Genomic DNA, 22,816 nt, shown 5'->3' on the forward strand with positions numbered 1-22,816 from the left:
CCAACATTTATTTAATAATTCCCCTCAATTCTCCAATTTGGACTTTTTTCTCCAATTTGTTTAGTATTTAAACAGTCCCACAATGAAAATTCTTCTAGCAAGTCTTTGCATTCACCTGTGATCATTTCCTCAGCATATTATTTCTAACTGGGCATTGCATGGGCAAAGGGAATGCAAAACTTTAAAGCTTTCAATATTTTTCTCAGCAGCAGTGCCCATTTCCACATCTCTCTAGCTGAGAACACTGCTTTTTTTTTTTTTTTAAGTCTTTCGACAGTTTGATCGAGAAGGAATTTCTCATTATATTTGTACCTCAGTGTCCCACTGAGTGTGGAACACAAATGAAATATCCAGGCTGTGGGAAACAGAGACATGAACCGGACGCTCTCTGCCCTCAGGAGACCTGGCAACCCGGCTAGGAAACTGCCTTCTGCTTGGTGGCAGGGCACTGGAGAGGAAAGGGCAAACTTGAAAGAGCTGAGGTTTTGTTGTGACTGATGTTTTAATTTCAGCTTTCCTGTGAGGCATTTCTGAAGGAATAGGATTTGATTCTTGGATAAAATGATGAAGTGGATGGAATGAAAAATGGCCATTGGATTCTAGCTAGAAAAATTATAGAAACTGGATATCGGAAATTGGAAAACAAAGAAAAGGGCCTAATTCAAGAGCTAAAGATACAATTAGTCAGGAGAGCCTGGGGCAAGGAGCCCTGGGTAGGGAAAGGGGATGAGAGTACTTTTGATTTCTCTGTCTTTTAAATTTTTTTTTTTGGCTGGGGGAGATGTGTATCATAAATTACTCAACATTAAAAAAATCAAATGGATTTTTGTAATTTTAGGGGTGTAAAATTTGAGGTGTTAGTTCTTCAAAGTCCAGAGGCCCCTGGAGTGAATTTGGGGGCACAGGCGAGAGAGGGTCTTCCAGTGACAACTTGGTATCATCAGTGTCCAGTGATATTGGCCACCAAAGAATGAATTAAATTTGAGGGAGTGTATATAAAAGCAGGGGGTCAGAGGCAAAGTGACTAGTGAAGCCAGTGGAAAAGTGCCATGCCACAAGCCCTTTGTAAATTGGGGAAGCCTTACTCATCTGGGGCCACAGAGCCCATGGAGGTCTCTCAGAACGTGTCTCCCTGGAGGAGGGCAAGGCATGGGTAGGGAGGCACCTGTGTCCTGATGGTCATCCTTTTAGCAGGTCTCCCATCTGAGAGGTGGTCTTGAGAGGTAGTGGATTTGCTCAAGGCCTTGGGACATACTCGGCTGTAGAACTCCAATGCAGGTAATTGCTTCTGCAAGGCGATGACTGAAACACCAGATTTTAATTCCACCAATGTGTGTCGAATTGTCAGCCTCCTGAATCTGACCAAAATGGCCTGTATTTCTGTGGACCACGCCTCCTAAAAGACTGTACTACCTTCTGAATTCCACGACTGGAGCCCCTGAGTCGGGTCCTTGGACAGAAAGGATTTGCAGATCAACTAACAGGAGCATGGGGGGTGGGGGTTCCAAGTCTCCTGAGGCTAAGGAACATGCCTGGTGAGAAATGAGGCATGCAAAAAGCACCCGGGACCTACTCACCTGACAGACAGTGATTCAGAAACAAAATTACTTCCTCAAGTAAAGGGTCAAGGGCCTGTTTGTGCAGGAAGATGACTGAGCCGCGTTCACCCACATCTTGTTGCATGTCAAGTGGAGGAGGCAGCCCACATCCCTGGAGATTCTGGTACAAAAGCCCCACTGTCCCCCCCAAAATATTCGCTATGCACCAGAGCTTCCCATAAATTATTTCTTGGCATCTACTTTCAACTTACCCCTATCATATGCCCTTATTTGAAAAAAATATAATATACATATTGGACAAATCTTTTACAAATGAAGCCACATTTATAACTCCAGGAGAACATAAAATGCACGTTTATGTATCGTTATGAATTAGACGCTGCCAAATTGATACAGGGCAAAGAAGGGTCAGGATTTTTTTTCTTTCCTTAAAGTAAGGGTTGAAACTTGGTTCATGAAAAGCTTTCTGTGTGGATGCGAGAGCTGACAGTCACCACACAGACACCTCGAAGGCCGAGCCAGTGGGTTTCACAGCAAGCCTCCTGCTGACGCTTGGAAACCTCAGCACTGTGCTGTAAAGACCCATGCCTTTGCAGAAGAAGAGTGTGGGTGCAGGGGGGAGGCAGCAGAGGCTGAAGGGTCTTGGAGTCCCCAGGCCCGCTGCCAGCACAGCCTCTCTGGCAGATCCAAGCTTGGGGCACTCCCGGTCTCCGTAGCAGCTTGTGTTGCCAAGTGCTCCAGCGGGATGCACCGCGTCCACACAGACTGGTGGCATTGCACAAATCAAATAGAAGCATTCGTGGTGATTTAAAACACACCTTTTTGCATGTGGTGATTTTCTAGAAAGTGCAGAAGCAAAAAGCCTTATTCCCTTTAGGAGTATCTGAAGTTGCATCGGACGCCGCTGGGTCTTAGGTGAGACACCTTCACTTGCCCCTTTTCTGTCTTCGTGCTGCCATCTAGAGAGAAAAGGGAAACGGGTTGTATCCAAAAGGGGAAAAGCATCCCCCTAAAATCCCAACACGAGCTGTGGTTTCTAGAACAGAAAAGCAAGGCTGGCTTGTTCACTCCTGAGAACAAGCAGCTGTTCGTTTTCACTTCTGAGATCAGACAGTGATGAACTCTGCCGTGTTGCCAGCCTCAGCGACTCCACTTCTAGGGTTGAGTATCAGGATGCTGGACAGCAGACCAGGGAGGATTTTTCTTCCCATGTTCAAAGGAAGTGAAATGCAAAATAAAGGTAGGGGTGCCCAAACTTACGGAATGTACATCAACATTCTAGGAAAAAAAATAAACTACCAGAAATGTGAAAACAAAGTTCTAAGGGGATAACCTTTTTCTCCTTAAGGTAGATCCTCAAAAAAGAAAAAAAAAAAAGTAGGAAGCCTTATACAGGCTTCAATGCATAAAAAATAGGTAACTGTAGAGCTGCTGCTTGAAGCAGTAGCTGCTGACATCCCTCCAAACAATGTCACTCAGTGAGTTTAACTATTACTAGTTGCTGGCTCGTTGAGTATAAAGCTAAAAATCTATTCTAGAGCTACAAGTTACAAAAAAAATTGTTGATGGGAATCAGATTTTTATGCCGTAATGCAGATAAGATGTGCAGGTCAGGCCTCCCTTGTCCAACTTAAAATTGCAACCTCCCCTCCCACCCTCACAGACCCTTCAGAACTCTGTCCCCTTTCTGCTCATCTTTTCCCACCCTGCTTGGCACCGCCTGACATCCCATCTGAAGGCTTCCCCAGCCCAGAATCTCTGTGAGGACCAGTATTTCCATCTGGTGTGCTTCCAGCCACACTCCCAATAGCTGGACCAGTGGCAGGTAGTGGGTGCTTGGCACATGTTACTGAATGAATACATGAATCTAAGCTTATTCCTTGGCTTCCACTTTCTTTTGCAAGAACGTGACTTCCTTTAATTTCATATACATTCTGATGAAAACACACGTGTAAGGTGACATTTCTCTTAACCCCTGTGAAGACTCTTATTCCTGGATCAATCTCATTTTGTGTTTTCTCTCCCCCTTTCTAGTGGGCTGGAGTGCAAGACCATTAAAGTAACATTTGTAAATGAAATACAGAGACTGCTAAAAAGCTGACAGCTCAATTAAAGATTTGACATGCTGTGGTAGCAGATAAAGTAGAAGCTCTACTTAATTTTCGACTTAAATTTTGACTCACCACTCCTGAGGATAAACTGACCTGCAAAATTCATTTATAAAGCAGAATACAATCTGAGTTTTCCTTTCTTAAAATAAAATTCACATTTTAAACAGACCAGGTAAGTGACCAAAGCCACAAAGACACACAGGATGGCCTTCTCTGGACAGCCTCAGGAAGGCTGAACGGAGAGAGGCTCTCTGAGGCCATAAGGCAGGGGAACTGCCCCTTTCCAGTCTACTTGGGGGCTATTGTAAGGTAAAGATTAAATACTCAATGTGTGATTGCTGTGAAAACTTAAAATACTATTAAGTTTAGGTACCACAACAGACAATGTGATGGGAAACCCCTTCCCTGGTCTGATGTGCTGAGAAGCATAAAACCCAAGAAGCACAGAACTCTCAGAGCACAAAAAGGTGGGCACATGAATTCTCATCTCCTGCCTATTTGGACAAGTTCAAAGCCGATAGGCATCTTCTACACACACTAAGAAAACATCCACTACACTCATCCTCCTTGACCTGGGTCTGTCTGTCTTCCAAGTTCGACGGTCTGGGGCAGCTAACCCTAAAGTCCACCAAATTTGGGCTTAGTTGTGGGGAAAGGAGTGTCTGGGGGAAAAAAAAGTGATACAAAATGGCCAGTCAAGTTAGATCCCTTTCAGAACAGAGAGAAAGTCAATTCCTAAGGTGTGTGAAGAGGCTGTCTCTCACATCTGGTGAAAAGGTAACTTCTGAGGATGTAACAGAAGTCAAAGGGAGGGACTGTCAGGAGAGGAAACTCAGTGTGGCACAGACTGCGCAGCCACGGGTTCCGAGTTCAATTTCTGCCCTTGTCCCTGATCAGCCCATGATCTGACCAAACAATGCCACTTGAGTTCTATGGTTTCAGGAAGGATTAAACACAAAAATTCATGTACCATGAACTGAAGAAATTGTAAAACACTGTTTTTGTTTGTTTGTCTTTGCCTTCTATCATTGTGCTCTTTGTATTTCTTTCTATTACAAAAGAATGTAGTCTTTGGAAAATAGAGAAAAGAAAAAAAAATAACATGACTAGAACAAAAGCCAGTCTGAGCATTTGTTTTGGTATGTCTCCTTGCTGACTGTTTGCCAATGCAACAGATGAGATGATCCATCTGCCAGGCTTACAGAAATGCCTGGGCCCAGTGAGCGCCCCACAAATGCTGAGCCTGAAAGCATCTTCCTTACAGGTGTGCGTGAGGCAGCATTGTGCATTGGCAGCTGCAGGAAAAAACAACTGGGATACTGGTCCATCTCGTGGACGAGGTGCTGCAGGCCAGCGTGATAGGAGATTGGCCGGGGGTCTCAGAGTTAAGGCAGGGCTGCGACTACAGCCAGATACAATCTAGTCACATTGAATGGACTCGTCTTTTTAGTAGAGACACATGGTTGGTTATTTGAAGTCCCTTTTCAATTCATTTACATTTCTGAAGATTAAGGTATCAATTTATTCTTGTTACAAATTTTCATGCAACCAAACAACGCCGTACATTTAGTCAGTAAATAGGTACACTTTAGTGTCTCCCTTCCAAACTGCCTCTGTGTCTTGCTAAGACCCCAAGTCGGAGAAGTTTGATCTTGGAACGGAAGGTAGCACATTACAGAATAGACCCAAACTGACAGAAAACAATCCTACTTGGCGTCCACAATAAACCTTATGGAGGAAAGTCTCCTGGAGAGAGCAAAACGGAAGAAGCATAAACCTTGAAAAATGAAAGGGCCTGAGAGTGATGGTATAAGGAAAACTTAAGTAGAAGATAAATTAGATAGCATGAGACATAAAAACAGCAAGAATGTTGGTAATCTGGGATGAGTTTCAGAAAATGTATGGTTTGAAGAAAAAAGATCGAGGCTCTTGGGTGCGTGTGTGTGTGTGTATACCCAACTGGCTTTATAGCTTGCAGAAATATTTTGAGGCTTTTCCCAAACTCAGCACATCAACCAAAATGAAAAAAGATGTAAGAGAAGCAATGGGCCAAAGGCTTTAAGCAAGATAAAGTATACTGATGCTTGGTATGATAAAGTCTAGTTTGCAATTCTTTACAAAGAATTTAAAAGCAAAGGAAATAAATGTCTACATATGTGTATGTGCAACATGTGAAGTGTGCACCTGTATATTTGTGTGTGTGTGTGTGTGTACATGTGTATCAGTTACCTGTGCATGTAACTGTGGATGTGGAGGTGTATATATAAACCTACATTGATTTGTTCCTAATGTCATCTCCAAAGTAGCTCTTGGCATATGTAGTATCGTTTGTGTTTTCATTTTTTAATTACTATTCAGCTCCCAGTCAATGCTGTCCATGCCAAGTGAGGCTAGGACCTTCATCTTGGATCAAAGGTAAAGTTACATATGCAAGAAAACTAAAAACTGCTGACCTCCCAAATTCCCATTTAATAGGTGCCTAAGTTATGATGAAAGCTCCTGTTTAAAGTTCCTTGGAAGACAGAGTTTATATGAAACCATAAATGTATATTCCCAAAATGTATTAATTTAGGTTGTGGGCTTGATACAAATATCTAAATGCCAGTTAAAAGCAAATTTCTTACAAGCAGGATAGCCACAGAGGTTAACAGTGTATTCTAATTTCAGATCTCATGACACTTCGATAACATGACTGAACAGAAAAAAAATTGCATCCCTTTACCCAGAGAAGTAAAAATCCTATCCATCTCATTTACTGTCAGCATCAAGTTGAAGGCCCAGACAAGAAGTTTACGAATTAACCTTGAAATCCTAGACCCTAATGCTGTGCTGCAAAGCCCGTCTCAAGTGCCCAGAAAAGAGCGACTGACTGATTGGCTGATCAGTTCTCTCATGCAGCCAGTATTTCTTGAAGGCCTGTTTTGGGCTGCCCCGTCTAAGGTGCTGTGGCTATAGCCACGGGCCAGCCAGACCAGTCCAGTGGGGGCAGTGAGGCAGGGTATCGGGATAACAGTGACTGAGCGGGAGCGGGGTGATGGGTAAGGCAGGTCAGGGTTGCATCTCTGAAGAGGTGATTCTGGAGATGAGAGAAAATGACAAGAAGGAGCCAGTCTTTGTGGAGTGGGAAGCGCAGTTATAATCCTGCTTCCAAAGGCGCCTCAGCGGGAACAAGCACGGCCCAGCCAAGAGGCCAGGGGACAGCTCGGAAGTTTCCAAAGTCAGAAGGTGGGTCAAGATCTTGACTTTGGATCTTGGAATTAAAAACACAGTCAAGTCCAACTAGTCAGGTTACTGGTTGGATTACCCAAACTACCACCTAGGCAACATACATTTACCAGCGCATTGTCTGGACCCAACACGATGCAAATGTGAACAGCACTGAGCGCCGGCCATTAAGGGGCTCGCTTCCAGCAGGGATGATGACGCAGGTGCTCAGCCTTTCCACTCGTCTTTGGCCCTTTGGGTTGTGGGTCACTCTCCTGGCTCCTATGGTACCTTGTCCCAGAACTATAGTTGACACGGGGATTAAATAAGTAACTACGTAAAGAGCACAGAGCGCTGCCAACAACATAAGTACGAAACACTGTCTGCTAGTGTTAGTGTTAGTGTTGTTAAATGGTCACGTGAGGAAAAGGATATTACCATAGTTTCAAAGTAGCTTAAAGATACCCTATAAATATAAAGGGGGAAATAGCAATTTCACAGTGGAGAAACCTGGCAGACACTACCTCAACCAGGTGATTAGTTAATGTCACCATTAGTAAGACATGTTGACTCCAGGGAGCCCTGATGGGATGCAGAGAAGGGGTCAATACCATTTCTGTGGTATTCTTGCCTAAAACACATATCTCATTCTTAACATGAAAAAATATCTGATAAACCCCACTGAAGGGCATTCTACAAAACAACTGACTAGTACTCTCATTGAAAGACAAAGACAGTCTGAGGGACTCTTCCAGGTTAGAAGAAAATGACACATGACAACTCAAGGCAATGTGAGGTCCTGATTGAATTCTGGATCAGAAAAAGGACACTTGTGAAAAAACAGGCTAAATTCAAATAAGGTTGTAGATTAGTTAATAGCATTGCATCATTGCGAATATTCTAGTTTTGATCATTGTACTACAGTTATGTAAGGTTAGAATGCTAGGTGATGAACACGTGTGAATTCTCTGTACTATTTTTCTATTTTCCTGAAAGTCTGAAATTACTTCAAAATAAAAAAATAAAGAAAACAGAGTTGAAGCTAGCAGGCAGGAATATTTAGGCATCTATTTTAACTATAATCAAGATTAAAAGGAAAACATAAACATGAGAGAGAAACAGAAAATCCAAATGGGACATCTAGAACTGAAATTACAATATTTGAAATAAAAATCACTAATTGAATGATGATATTGTGAATTGCTGAGTGTATGTGTTGGGAATGTTTGTTTCTTATAATTTTTTTAATTAATAAAAAATTAAAAAAAATCACTAATTGAGGTTAAGACAATCAAGAAAAAGGATCTGTAAACTTGAAAATAAAGCAAGAAAAACCTAACACTGAACAAAACAAAACAAAAGAACTACAGAAACTCAGCAATAGGACCTGCGGGACACTATCAAGTAGTCTAGCATTTATATTATTAGGATCGCAGAAGCTGGGTGTGGGGAAGGGATGTGGGTGGAAAAATGGGAGAAGGAACAGAAAAATATTCAAAGAAATATTGGCCAGAAAGTTTCCAAATAGATGAAAATTATAAACTCAAAGATTCAAGAAGTTTAACAAACCCCTAATAGGTAAACACAAAGGAAACCACATCAATATAATACATTACATAAAGTATATTTTATATATTATATATCATATAATATATTAGTTCTTGCTGAAAACTAATAGTAAGGAAAAAAATCTTAAAGGGAGAAGGAAAACATAAACATGAGAGACTGGGGACACATTATATAAAGTGGAAGAAATATAAGAGTGACCAGAGATATCTCATCGGAAACTATGTAAGTCTGAAGACAATGTTCCTTGAAAGGACCAAATAAATGGATAAACTTTTAGCTAAACTAACCGAGAAAACAAAGGGGAGATGCAGATGAGCTACATCAGGTGTGGAAGACGGAACATCACCCCAGCTCCACAGAAAAACAATATGATGAACAACTTACTGCAATATATGTGACAACTTAGATGATAAGAACGTGTTTCTTGGAAAACATAAATTATCAAAATTGGCACAAAAAGGAGAAAATCAAAATAGCCTTTTATCTGTTACAGAAGTTGAATTAGTTAATAAAAACTTTCTCAGAAAGAAAATTTCAGGCCCAAATGGCTGCTCTGGTGAGTTCTGTCCAACATATAGAGCATATAAAAAAGAAATAAATCAATTTTACACAATTCTTTCAGAAAACAAGTGAATAGAGAATATTTCCCAATTCATTTCATAAAGTCAGTTTTACTCTGAATATAAAGATCAGAAAAAGTTATTACAAGTAAAGAAAATTATAAGGCAGTATTTCTCATGAACAGATATGAAATTCTTAATAAAATACTACAAAATAAAACCCAATACTATATATGAAAAGCTGAATACACTGTGATCAAGTAGGGTTTATCCTAGGAATGCAAGATTAGTACAATATTTAAAAATAAATCACTATACTTCACATTTTCAAAGGTATTCCTTTATTAAAGGAAGTTCTATGGTCATTTCAATAGATGCAGAAAACACATTTGACAAATCTCAATACCCATTCATGATAAAACCTCTCAGTGAACAGGGAACAGAAGAGAACTTCTTTAACCTGATAAAGAGAATATATAAAAACCACACACACAGATATTGACAGATATATGGATAAATTTTGACATTTTGATACAGAAATATAGTGTGTGCATATCTGTGTGTGCACTGCCCACTGAGTGGGTCTCTAAGCAATGGCATATTAGTACAACAATGAACATACATGGGGCCTTTACATGTCTACCTAAAAGCAAAAATGCAACTGTATGTCAAACAATCATAAACCAAGTTAAAAGCAAATTACACAGCAAGAAAAAGAAAGTTACAACAAACATGGCAGACAAGACTCAATGCCCTTAACTCAGAGAATGATTTTAGAGTCAATAAGAAAAATACTGACACACCAATAAATACAGGACATAAACAGATAATTTTCCAGAAGACAAATGATCAGTAAATGTGGAAAAAGTGTTCAATACATTTACTAATCAGGGAAATAAAAATTACAACCACAGTAAAATGCCTTTTTCCTGTTTATTTGGCAAATATAACAAAGCTAACAAAAAGAGATACTGAATAAGAATACATACACACTATTTGTTAGAATGCAATATTCTAAAGACTTTCTGCGAAATGTAGAACTAAAAATTGGAAAAACTTTGTATTTTTGACTCAGGTAAGCCCACACCTAAAAATACATTCTAAGGAAGCAATAAAAGATGTGGACAAATATTTACATATAATCTGATTCTTCACATGATTTATAATCATGAACATTTGGAAATAATCTAAATGTTCAAAATTGGGTCATGGTTATCAAGTAATGAACTATCCAAATCATGGAAAATTATACTATCATTAAAAAAGCATTTTAGGAAGAATACTAAGTAGCCTGGGAAAATGCTCACAAAATACTGTTGTCCAAAATATATATAAAATTATAAAATTACTGATACTACTCCTTTTTAAAAATTAGTTTTCCAAGAAAATGTATCAATTTTTCTTTTACACCTTTCTATATTTTCTAAATGCATAAAAATTTAACATGTATAAAAACAGAAAAATAACACCAAACAAAAGCTTTACCAAAGACTAAATCCTTTTGAAAGGTCACAGTTTACCCGAGAGCTATGTTGTGCAGTTTGTCTCAGTATTGAAAACAGTACTGCTACAGCTACTGTGTGCCAAAGTTGCATAAAACAACAGGAATACACTCAAATATTGTTCTATGTCAGTTTATTGAGGAAATTGTGCTGCTATATGTTAATTCAATTCATTTGATTATTTTTATTATGTCAAACAAGTCGCCAAAGGTCACCAGCCATGAAGTTATACAATGAATTGTCCAAAGTTTGCTCAGGAACAAAAATCATATACAAAGAAATGCTGAAGTGAATTTGAAAACTGCCCTTCAGTATCTTTGTGGGACATTTTTTCCCCCCAAAACATGGCAACTAACGGTCAGAAAGTACAGTGGCAGAGAAGAAGGATGCAAAGGGAGTGGGTAAAATGTACAAACAAGTTTTTGCTAGATTTCATTTGCAAAGTTTCAAATCTTTTCAATTTTTTTTTTATGTTTTGCACCAAAAAAGGTGTCAATACTTTTCATTCCACGCTTGTCAACTTTAGCCAAAGCCTTCTGAGCTGCAGTCACTTTGCTATTTTTCTGTTAATGAAAATAAGAGAGAAAAACTGTTACAGATGTAACATTTATAAATCATACATGCAAATCAAACAAGACTGTGCATGTCTGGAGATTTATTAAGGAGAGAGAAACGTTCGCTGCTAACACTTTAAAAGGAGTGATTATTTTTAAAAGGTTCTGAATTCTGTTCAGAATTTAGGCTTAAGAGACAGAATATATTAAAAGACAAAACTGCTGCCTTCCAAGAAGTGGAATGGCAGGCTTAAGTTTCCTTCAGGGGGAATTCTGATGCGTTGCGCACAGTATCACAAACGAAGGAACTAACCTGGCCCAGTTCAATCTTTGGTTACATGGACAGAGACTTGTCAGAAGGAGGAATTACAGCCTTGTAATACCACATGTTGAATACTTCACACCAATCTCCCACTTGGTTTTGTTCATACACTCTATGGGAAACCAAGGACAACCCAAAAGATAACCTGCATTGCAAAAGCCTCCTGGGATCTAAGGATGGTACCCTGTTTTCCTTGCAACAAAGAAATACTTTCTAAAAAAGCAGCCTCTAGATAGTTTTCCCTTTTAAATTTCTATCTCTTTCTGGTCACAGCAATTTTTTTTGGGGGGGGGCACATCCTATAACAAACATTATTGGAAGGTAAGCAGCAGCTGATTTTATTTACATGCATCACAGCTTGCTCAGAAGAATAAATGATGGGACATCACCTTTCTCCTTGGGAATGGAGAAACAAAACCTTTGCCATAGTATCTTTAAAGGGCAAAGTATCTGACCCCCATAACCTTTCTTCTCATATTCTGAACTTACACTTTTATAGACTGATTTTTTGAATGGATACTGAAAACAGTCTCTTTCAGACAAGTTTCCCCATGAATTTAGGTGATACCCTGGCCCAAGCCCTCACCTGCCTGTGCTACTCCCAGGTAGATACAATGGAAGCAGCACTTAGAAGGATGGGGCAGAAATACATTAGAGAAACTCAAAACGCCCCTCCTCACAAAGAGCACTGAGATAATCACCTATTGCGTCAAATCTCAAGTCGGATCATTCCCTGATACAACAGGAATTGTAGACTATATACAGGTTAAAGAATAGAAACTAAAATTAAAAAAAAGGACTTTAAGGGGAGTAAGTTAAATACTATTTAAGTCTAAGTGGAAATTAACTTGTCCTGGGATAGGTAAATGCTTCCTAAGCATAAAAGCAACTGGAAAATCAAAGAGAAAAACAATTTCTATAAGTAATCCTCAGTACAATTTAAAACTGTTTAAATCTAGAAAGACTCTTATAATCAACAAGAAAAACATTTCTATCCCAATATAAAAACAGGCAGAGAACACGAACCAAATGCAATGTACTAATATGTAAGTATTAGAAAGGAAATCTTTCTAGTCAATGAGACGTAAACTAATGTGATAGGCAAAAATTTTCAATAAGAGAAATAATACTGAATGTTTTCAAGTATGCTAGATGGACACTCCCCAGCAACAGATTGGGAGTACAGATTTTACTGCATTTTTGGAAAGCATTTTGCTGTATATATTCAATAATCATGAAAGAGTCCGTGTTCTCTGAGTTCTTATTTCTAAATTGTATCTAATGAAATAATGAGATGCAGCCAGACTATAAGTACAAATGTTTATCATTTCCTCATAACAAAACAATTTAAAATTGGAAGTAGTCTATGTGACCAAAAATAGGGGAATGATGAAATAAATTATAATCTGTATGACAAAATAAATACCCCAAACTGAAATATTATGAAAACATTAAATGCTTTTCAAAGAGTGTTTAATGATGTGATTATTTTCACAATTTAATGTTAAATGAAAGGACAGAGTTAAAAACTATAAAAATATCATAATGGAGATTTTAAAAGGCATCTCTGTTTATATAATGCATGCATGAGGTAAAATTCAGGAATAAAAGATAGCAAAGTATTTGCCAAGGTTATTGCTGAATTGTGGGATAAGTGATTACTTTGCTCCTCTCATAATTTCTGGGAAGTGTCTGGGTAACAGGGTTGGCACAAATACTATTTGTGGGTGTTCCTGCCTCTATCCTGCCCGATCACAGTATGAATACTTAGCAAAGTTCAGACACACTCTTGCAAAATATTTTGCTTTTCTTTGATTCATGAAAAGTCTTGGTTGTTTGACACTGCATTGCCACCCAGAATTTTTTAATAAAGTCACAAGAAAAACCAGTTAATCATTTTTCCTAGCAAAACTGTAAACCCCCACCACGTGTGCAATCGTTCCTTGATGCATTCACGCAGCAGTTCACACTAAGGACGTGCAGCATCCACCACTTCTGACACACGTACCTTTTCAGTCTTCAAATCTTTAGTGTTAAATTTAGTATAATCTTCTTTTGCTTCAACAGGTTCATCTGATAACTTTATTTTCTGCAATGTTAGAGCAGTGAAGTGCTGTCAAATGCTACCTTCACAGGTCAATCCATTAAAAATTAAAAAAAACAAACAGAAACACCCACCATGCACAACTGGACCCAGCAGTCACTTCTCACAGGGGGGCAAATGGAGATCCCTGAAAGGGCTTGAAGTTTTTCAAGCTCCTACGTGTTCTGCCAGGTATGAGGGAACTAAGCCACGTTCTGATCATGCCTACGTGGTCTGGCAATATCAAACACCTCCTTTTATGCCCAAGAACTGCAGGCTCTAGGTGCCTGCCGGCCTCTGGGATAAAGTCTCAGATGAGAATTCTCACTGAGAGGCCACGGGCCCAGCCAGAACCCCTGCTTCATTCACCTCCTGGGCTGGCCTTTGTGAATAGAGAGATAGGAGTATCCTAGGATTCCCATTTTTGTACAGCTTCACGTTCTTACCTTCTTTATATTCAATCATCTCATTTTATCCACCCAAGGGCAACCTTACAAAGAAGCAACCATTGACAGGGGGAAGCATGGAGAGGTTAAATGATTAGCTTAAAGTTACTAAGCAGTAGGCATGGGGCAGGTCCTCCACTTTCCTTCAAGAGCTCTTTCCAACAGACCCAGGGAGCACCAACCCAGACCTTTGTGAACATGTTCACTTCTTCTGTTAACGTTTTGTGCCCACGAATGTGAGAACCTTTTCATGAGCTGGACATGGCTTTAATATAGAACAGACCATGACACGCTCATGATGGGAAAGGCACCACGGCAGGGCGGGCATGTCTTAATGTCTGAGATAGAGAACCAACTGCAGAGCACCCATAGCTCAGATTATTAGACCCACTGGCTCCTGGGGGAGACCGCAGGTGGACAAGATGAAGATTTGTGCCTAATTTCACTACTCAGGCCCCAACTTTTGCTAGACAAAGAAACGGCAGAGTTGGTCCTAATGGGTGTCACAGCATGCAAAACACAAGGGGACAAAATAACAAATTTTTTGTTTTTTGAAACTCTTTATTGTAAACAACTCCATCCCGGAAGTATACCATATACTGTGGGAAAACCATCTTTTGGCCACAGAGCAGCCTCTAGAAAATACACTGGGAAAAAGAAAAAGACTAGCTTTTCAGGTATGAATTACCTGCCAACACAATGTGCAAGCATTCATGCAACTCTCTTCAGAATACATTCTTCTATTTAAGTGAAGATAGCAAAAGGTGTTTCTGTGACGTGCCTTATTACTAGAAGAGAATATTCAACCCAGAGAGTAGAACTCTCTGCTGATAATGCTGAAGGCTATTAATATTTTCGAAACACCGAAAGCTTGATGTGGTATGGATGTCTGCTTTGCTTTCCCATGTTAAAATGTTTCTAATATAGATTTCATTATAACCATGTGGACCTTATTCACTTTTCACTGATACATAGAATTTAAAAATGTTCCTGATGAGAACCCAAGATGAAACATAATTCCTTATAAATATAGAATGTTTCCTGACAAGACTGACTTTACCCATGTCCCACGGCTTAGTACCAAACAAGACACCATGTTACAGGTACTCATAAAAAAGAAAGCGTGGCAACCTCTACATACAACCAGTTTTTGTGAATATGTTGGTGAAAACATCTGTTACATTTACTTGAACATCTATTACTTAAAACAGCCAATCACTTTGGATTTGGGGAGATGTTTCAGTAGAGATAGAAAAGTGGCTCAGAAAGAGAGTAACAAAGGATAAGGCCAAATGGGAATATTTCTAGAAAGAGAAGAGCAAGAATAGACTGTCTCAGGGATTAAAGCTAGGAGTTGCCTAATTCCTAAAAATCACTGTAAGAAGGAACTCAAGAATATATACAAATGTACTATCAACTGCATTCAGCTCTGTTAGTGAATGAAAGCAGGACAGACAGTGACAAATTAAAAATGTTGAAGGGCAACGGGTATGGAGAACTGAGCTTCAACACAGTCGAATGAATTTAACATATTCCCTAGGATGATAATAGGGGGAAATACTGCAGAACATATTAAGTAGGACAGGCTTTGCACTACCAATTACAGCACAGAAAAAAGATACCTAAGAGCCACTGGAATGTATTTCATGAAAACAATCAACCAAATTGGCATAAAAATCAATCAAATTCTGGATCTAGACAGGACAAATAGCAGACCATATCCTATCTTTGTTTAAACCACAGCACATCACCAAGTACAGTCTGTAATGTGTACAATGCACCCAAGTAAGACAGACTGAGGAGAAGACAGAAAAAGCAACAAAAAGAACCCAGGAGATGAGGCATTGGCTTAGGAATAACAAGATGCAGAAACCTAAACCAGCGCTTGGCAAATATTATGGGTTGAGCTGTGTTCCCCAAAAAGATATGTTTAAGTCCTAACCCCTATTACCTCAGAATGTGTGCTTGTTGGGAAATAAGATGGAATTAGTTAAGTTAAAATGAGGTCACGTGGGAGTAGGGTGGGCCTTGAATTCAATACCACGGTGTCCTTATAACAAGGGGAGAGGATACAGGCAGAGACTTTATGTTCCACCAGCCAAGGGATGCCATGGACCAACTGCCAGGCATCACCAGAAGCCAGGAGAGAAGCATGGAGTGGATTCTTCCCCACAGACTTCAGGACCTCTCTTGATATCTCAATTTTGGACTTTTAGCCTCCAAAACTGTAAGACAATAAATTTCTGTGTGACCATCCAGCTTGTGGTACTTTGTTACAGTCACCCTAGGACACTAAGACAGCAAACTGTGGCCCCTGGGGCCAAGTCCAACCAGCCACCTGCTTTAGCAAATGAACATTTCCCTGGAATGCACTCATGCTACTTCGCCTATGAATGGTCTGTGGTTGCTTTTGCTACAACAGCGTAGTTGAGTAGTTGTGACAGAGGCCATATGGTCCACAAAGCCTAAAATACTTACTATCTGGCCTTTACAGAAGAAGTTTGCTGACACCTGATCTAAATCATAAACAATAAAATCATGAACTACTTAAAGTTTGGAAATTAAAACAAGAAGACAAAAAAGTTGAGACAGAAAAGAATAAACCTATGAAACTCATTTCTCCAGGAGGTATCAGAAGCTCAAATCATCCAGAAAGAGTTCGATCAATTTATGAATGATATCTGAGTTGGTACAGAAAACAGATATTGGGGAGAAAAGAAAATGCCTGGCTTTTTGAAGGACAGAAATTAGAGAGAAACTAGCACTTTCAAAACTCCTACTCTTTTTGTCACAAGAAAACAATGACGTCTCTTGGTCTGCCAGCCCCACTGGATGGGAGGGTGGCATCTGTCCCAGAGTGGCCCTTTTTCCCAGCACTAGTCTTCAGGAGTATAAAAGATGCACCTCCTTTGACAATGTGCTGAAACCAGCCCAAACTATCAGTAATGCATGTAAATTATATCTTTTCTAAAAGTCAAAGTAACGAATGCTTTGGAGCCATTGCCACCTCCAAACAGGATGCGACGCCACAACGTGCTGAGCGTGTTGGCCATGATGCGTAGCTACAGGGGGACGGGGAAGCCCTTTAGCCCATGTCCTTTTCTATCCTCATGCACCATCACTTCCCTGGCTGCAGCTGGTGCATGGAGAATGGCGTCCCTGACTCGCTGGTGCGTGTTTGTTTCCTGGCTCTGAGCCGTGCCGACTCGCCTGAGACCTGCCATGGGCTGAGATCAGGTGTGGTTTACGACCAGCTTCTCCGAGCTCCAGATTCGTGAGACGGTCACATACCACAGCCCACCGTGCAGAGAAGCTACGGGTGGTGGTTTGGGAATGTCTGGAGGAGGAAGAGTTTGTGTCCACTAGCTGATAAAGATTACCCAGAAATTTCTTGATCGTTTCAAATATAGAAGAAAAAAAAGATGTGGTCATCCTTGCCAAAAAGTCATGTTCTGTGTACCCTTTTGCCAGGGACCATTCAATTAAGCAAAATGAGTTTTAGTTACGGGTTGGGTATGTCTGCTGATTAATAAAGTGATCTGGCTAATTCAAGAAGATGTAACTGTTTTATTATACAACTACAGCATTTTACTGGGGCCTTGCTAAAGCTAATTCTTTCTATGTTGGTTTTCATAGCATTTTATTTGGCATTCCAGCAAAATCTACCAAAAAAAAAGTGATGGAGAGCCCAGTACAGGCCTGAATCCATACTGTATTGCTATGTACAAGGTGGATTTTGTATGTTTAAATTATACCGGAGCAAAGTTGATCTCATGTGGTAAAAGTACATTTTCCCAAGTCCTCCAGAAATACCTGTCATAGTGTCTTACCTTTGGTGGAGGGTTTGGCAATGAAGGGAAAGGTTCTGGAAGCCTAAGAAAGTGAAAAAAAAAAAAAAAAGACTGACATCAGATTTAGGAAGTTCCACTTTCACTCTCCAGCTTTACCTCCATACACTTACTGTACAGTCATCCCAGTGAAAAGAATGAAATTTTTCTAAATGAATCTTCATTTTGTTACTTAATCCCTAGTATTGGAATTATCTGATCAAAAAAAAAGTTATTACCTATTTGTTATAAAGGAGCTGCTTTTCTTTGGCAGCCTCCACAAACCTGCCTTTTGGCACTGGAGTAATTTTCTTCACAAATGACAATGCGATCATGTATTTAAAAGTGAAAATTGTTTTACCTGGTGATATGAACTTTGCCTGTTTTCTTTTTTCTTCAGTAAAGAGAAGTTTAATTGACTTATATATCTTTTCCCCGAAATCTTTAACCAAAACTTAAAAATCCCACTGAAAAAGAATCTAAAAAAATAATGAAGTACAAAGAACTAAGGTCCCTAACAAGACAAGCAGCCAAGAGATCCGGGGAAATACTCAACAGATGGATATGATTACCAACTTAAAGCAGACTTTCAACACACTTTAACTATTATAGAAACCAGTTTCCACTACTTTTTTTTTTAAATAGGGCCAGTGGAATTTGCTAAAATCAGCATCTATATGTCTATTAAAAACTTATTTTATCTTCATGAATCAGAGGAGGAGGATTTATAAGGATCAGGAAAAGCTATTAAATCAATGCACACATAAAATCTTAATAGTCACTAAACTCTAGAAAATAAACACATTCTTTCAATCTAAGGTAAAGCCTTTATACTATATTAAAGTTCTTTATTATAAAGGAAGGAACACAACTCAAATCACTCTTAAAACCCTTCTTCATCCCCTCAAGGACACAGATAATATTTCAAACGCCTTCTGGTTCCAAGTCCTTGGCTTAATAAAGGAACTTAGTGAATATCTAGCAATGATGGTGAAATGGACAAAACCTTTAAATCTAAATTTTCAAAATTAGTTTACATGTCATCAACTCTTTCCCACCTTTCTTTCTATACAAAATGATCACACAGAACCAAATTAATTAAGTCTAATCTGGGGATAAAATTTTAACTCAGCTTATCCTCTAAAATCACACTACTCATAACTTCATTCCGAATACTCAATGCCCCCTGCAGTCAGGACCCAGCAAATCAGTACATTCCAATCAAATGAAGGCCATTAGAAATCACCTCCAAATCACAGAGCTTATGGCATAACTCAAGAATAATTGCTAGTTCAGGAACCGTGATATGATAAGCCATAAAGAAACCCTATTTTGGGGAAACCAAGAAGCACAAAGGTACTTCTTAACCAGGATACAACACGGCCAATACTTACTTTAAGTATTTAGATAAGTCATCGCTTAATTCTTTAGAAATGTATTCAGATATCAGACCATGGGCATAACGAATATAATCCTCTGAAAGAAAACATAATGGAGAATGAAAGAAAGAAAAACTGGAAATAATTATGGTGATTTTACAGTCAGGTGACATGAGTTCAAATTCTGGCTCCAGCTGACCTTGGGAAGCTCACCTAAACTCTTAGCCTCAATTTCTTCACTTGTAAAATGGAGACAGTTATCCATTTGTCAGAATTGTATATGATAAGAAGATGCAAGTGCAACACAACAGATGCCCACTAAATGATGGTAAAAACAAGAAGCTGAATTGCTTCCTAATTGATGACTTTGAATACGAACACAGTTCAAAAATCAGCAGTAACAAAGCAAAATACCATGTCTGCTTTTTTTCAAGGCTCCCTTTTTTCTTTTTATTAGCTCCTTTTTTTCTTTCCTCTTCTGCCTTCAAGCTAAGGTAACAATTTGGCTAATTTCCAACAATTAGCTGGAAAATGACTGTCATCCGATAACTACCTGGACTCAAAAAGTCTTCAATAAGAGATTTTCACTGTCAATGGTAGAATTGAAAGTTACCACTGGACCTTCTTAAATTTGTTCTTGGTTCTGGGTTAGTAATTATCCAGTGACTCATGAACAGGAAAAGAAAACTATTTTAAGAAGGCCAATACATCACTCATTTGATTCCTCTGGAACCATCCCAAACTAGAGATCTAAAGATGGAAGTTGTGTAAAGTGTGGAAAGCTTATTTTATGTCTAGGGCACTCAAGGGCAATAACAGCAAGTCTTGACCCTTATGTTTAGCATTTGGGTAAAGCCCTGGCTAAGTCTATATCTAAGCCTGGGCTAGGTCATCTAGCTCTCTGAGAGCCAGTTTTTCACTTCTAAAATGACAGGATCTATTGAAATAACCTCTAAAACCTCTTTTCCTACTAAAAAAACAAAAACAAACGCATGGTTTTATTGATTGCATGCATCCATCCCACCCACCCATACACCCCATCCATGTATCTCTACTTCTGTTAAATTAAATTAGAGACATCGACAGCTGGTATATTTAGTGTGGTGAGGGTTCCATCCACCGCTCTGAAATGCAAGTAGTCAGCTATTTGTATGAGCAGGGTGTTGTGGGGCAGAGTTCTGCAAGTTAAAGACTGCTGAATTACTATCATTCACAAACTAGTTTTATTCATGTATTTTTTTTTAATGATGAAAGTCAATTGTTTCAGAGTTGCATACCTAGAAGAGGGAACACTGACTGGAAATTAAGTCACGATAATTTCTGTCCCACCATTCGAGAATGTTAATTGCATTACAGAGCTGCTTTATTCAACTGTATATATGAAAATAAGAGGACGCTACACTGAAAAAGCAAAAGAATGTAGCTTAATAACTTAACAAAAAAAAATCTGCTAGATGAAGTAAATGATTCAATTTTCATCTAAAATCAAAATATTGAAACCTCCCTTAGGACATAAGTTCTTGAGAGCAAGATGCAAACACTCAGCCTATTGGAAACCCTGTGCTGCAGGAACAGTAGAGCAGAAAGCTTAGGAGGGAGGACAGTCAGACAAGCTCCACAGGCAGCTCAGCTTAATCACTTACAGCTGCATGATTTTGGATACCGCCTCAAGACTTACAATTGTAAAATGAGACCTAATTCACAGATTTACTTGGAGGGTCAAATGAGATAAAGTATATAAGCTGGCAACTTATCAAAGGGCCTGGTGGATAAAACACCCTAAATGAGTAGAGTTTGTTATTACTATTAGCATAAAATAAATATTCGCCGAATAAATGGCTTAAGTATAAGTTAATGACAGAAGAGATCTAGGGTAGAAATACGGCTTGATTCTGAAATGAATCCCCATCACAATACCTATGAGAATACACAAGAATACGCAGCTTCTGGGATGCTAAGGTTTTTAAATCCTAAGATAGGGTTTACACAAGATACTTGGCCCAGATAAAAATCATCTCCGATGACACAGTCTCCTTACCTTCCTTATCTCTGGACACCTGGCCACCAGGTAAAAAGGCAGCTGACTGGACCCGGGCTCCCACAATGACGTTATCAGCTTTCAATGCTGCTGTAGTCTGAATCACCTACAAAATGTCCAAAAGGGAAAAATCAGGGCATTTCTACCCTCAGTTTAGCAATTCAAGGCTTTGTAGATGGTCCTCAATCCATTTAAGAAGCATTTCAGGACCTGGAAATACCTTTGCCAGTTACCAGAAGATGATAGTTGGCTGCAGACTTGGAGAAAAGGCGAGGAGCAGCAACAGTATTTCTGGCTGACGGTGACACATGGGCTTAGATGAGGGGTGTGGTGAGTGAGAGCCCCAGCTCGGGAGCCAAGCTGCCAGGGTTTGCTCTGTGACCACAGACTAGTTACTTAACTTCTCTTTCTCCCCATCTGTGAAGTGGGGATTAAAAACAAGCACTCAACTTGTAGAATTGTTGGGAGGATTAAATGAGGTAATGTATGTAAAGCACTTAGAAGAGAACCAGGCACAGAGCAACATTATATGTGTTTGCTATTATTTATATGTCATAATTTTCTAAACGGAAAAAATAAGTTTCTTTCTTCCTAGGAAATTAAGAAAGGAAACAAAAAATCAATAAACATAAGCCTCGGTTTGCTATTCACGTCATTATCATTTGCTAAGGGTAAACACTAAGATTCAAGACTCAAGATTCAGCTCAGCATTTAGGCTTGTTCTTCCTCCAAGCTGAACACTACCATTCTACAGGAAATGAAATCTGAAACAAGGTGGCATCCTTTACATATCCTCTCTATTTGGTAAATTAGGAGCCTACGCACTTTCACAGGCTCTATTTCCATGTTTTCGGGCTCCTAGTGTGCCTGGTAAATGTGAATGATAAATAAATATATTTTTCAGATAGAAGAGGATCTCAGGAAACAATCCCATCCCTGTCGCTATCCATTGAACTACTGAGAAGCTTTGTCACTGATAGATATGGCTAGTTAATGCGATGCCATGGGTGCAATCCTTAGATTAGCAGCTTTCAAAGATATTTTTTATTACAACCCACAGTAAGAAATATACGGCAATTCAATGCTCAAACATATATATATGTTTCATCGGACCATATTTAATACTTAACCTGTGATGTACTGGGATACCTCCTAGCCTATCCTGTCCCAGCCCATCCATGGGAGATGCTGGATGTGACCTTCTAAATCAATGCGAAAGCACTGTCCTAGACTTTAGATTAAGTCATAATTTTCAGAGTTACTAAGACTGTCACGGTTTGCCTGGAACACGTGCTCTCTTTGGAGTCCAGACACTGAGAGCAGGACCCACATGCCCTGAGCGTGGACAGTCACTACCCACAGTCTCCTGCCTGGCTGCCCGTGGGCATCGCCAACTCCCAACATGTCTGCAGGATGGAGAGCAGCAAATGCTTGGAAGGCTAGTATCTATACCAACACATAGCAAAGAATTCCTTCATTCCCTGGTGGGATCAGAGAGAAAGGGGGCTGCAAGTCAAAGGAAAACATCCAGCTAACTCCAGAGATACATGAGTTAGGGAGAGCAAAAAATGAAAGACTTCTTCTCACACTTGGACATTTCTACGCAGCTTTCCTTTTACAGTTGTATATATAAGATGGACTTTAGATTCAGATTTAACTACC

The 22,816-nt window shown here is 39.4% G+C and overlaps 1 protein-coding gene across 2 annotated transcripts in view; it reads right to left on the bottom strand.

Moving 5' to 3' along the window:
- Positions 1-2,386: 2,386 nt before the first annotated feature.
- The window catches only part of RNASEH2B (ribonuclease H2 subunit B), a 64,673-nt gene continuing 44,243 nt past the window's right edge, over positions 2,387-22,816 (bottom strand). Inside the window, exons 7-11 of one of the 2 annotated variants that reach the window (XM_077158171.1) lie at positions 21,155-21,260; positions 19,132-19,213; positions 17,741-17,783; positions 13,390-13,470; positions 10,624-11,068 (exon numbers count right to left, since the gene is read on the bottom strand). In XM_077158171.1, coding sequence (XP_077014286.1) covers positions 10,952-11,068; positions 13,390-13,470; positions 17,741-17,783; positions 19,132-19,213; positions 21,155-21,260 — 429 coding nt within the window. In that variant the 3' untranslated portion in view covers positions 10,624-10,951. Of the gene's footprint in view, positions 2,519-10,623; positions 11,069-13,389; positions 13,471-17,740; positions 17,784-19,131; positions 19,214-21,154; positions 21,261-22,816 lie in introns of those variants that run through there. The other variant, XM_077158172.1, reaches the window with a different exon arrangement.

This window comes from Tamandua tetradactyla, chromosome 4 (assembly GCF_023851605.1).
Source record: "Tamandua tetradactyla isolate mTamTet1 chromosome 4, mTamTet1.pri, whole genome shotgun sequence".
Taxonomy (NCBI): Eukaryota; Metazoa; Chordata; class Mammalia; order Pilosa; family Myrmecophagidae; genus Tamandua; species Tamandua tetradactyla.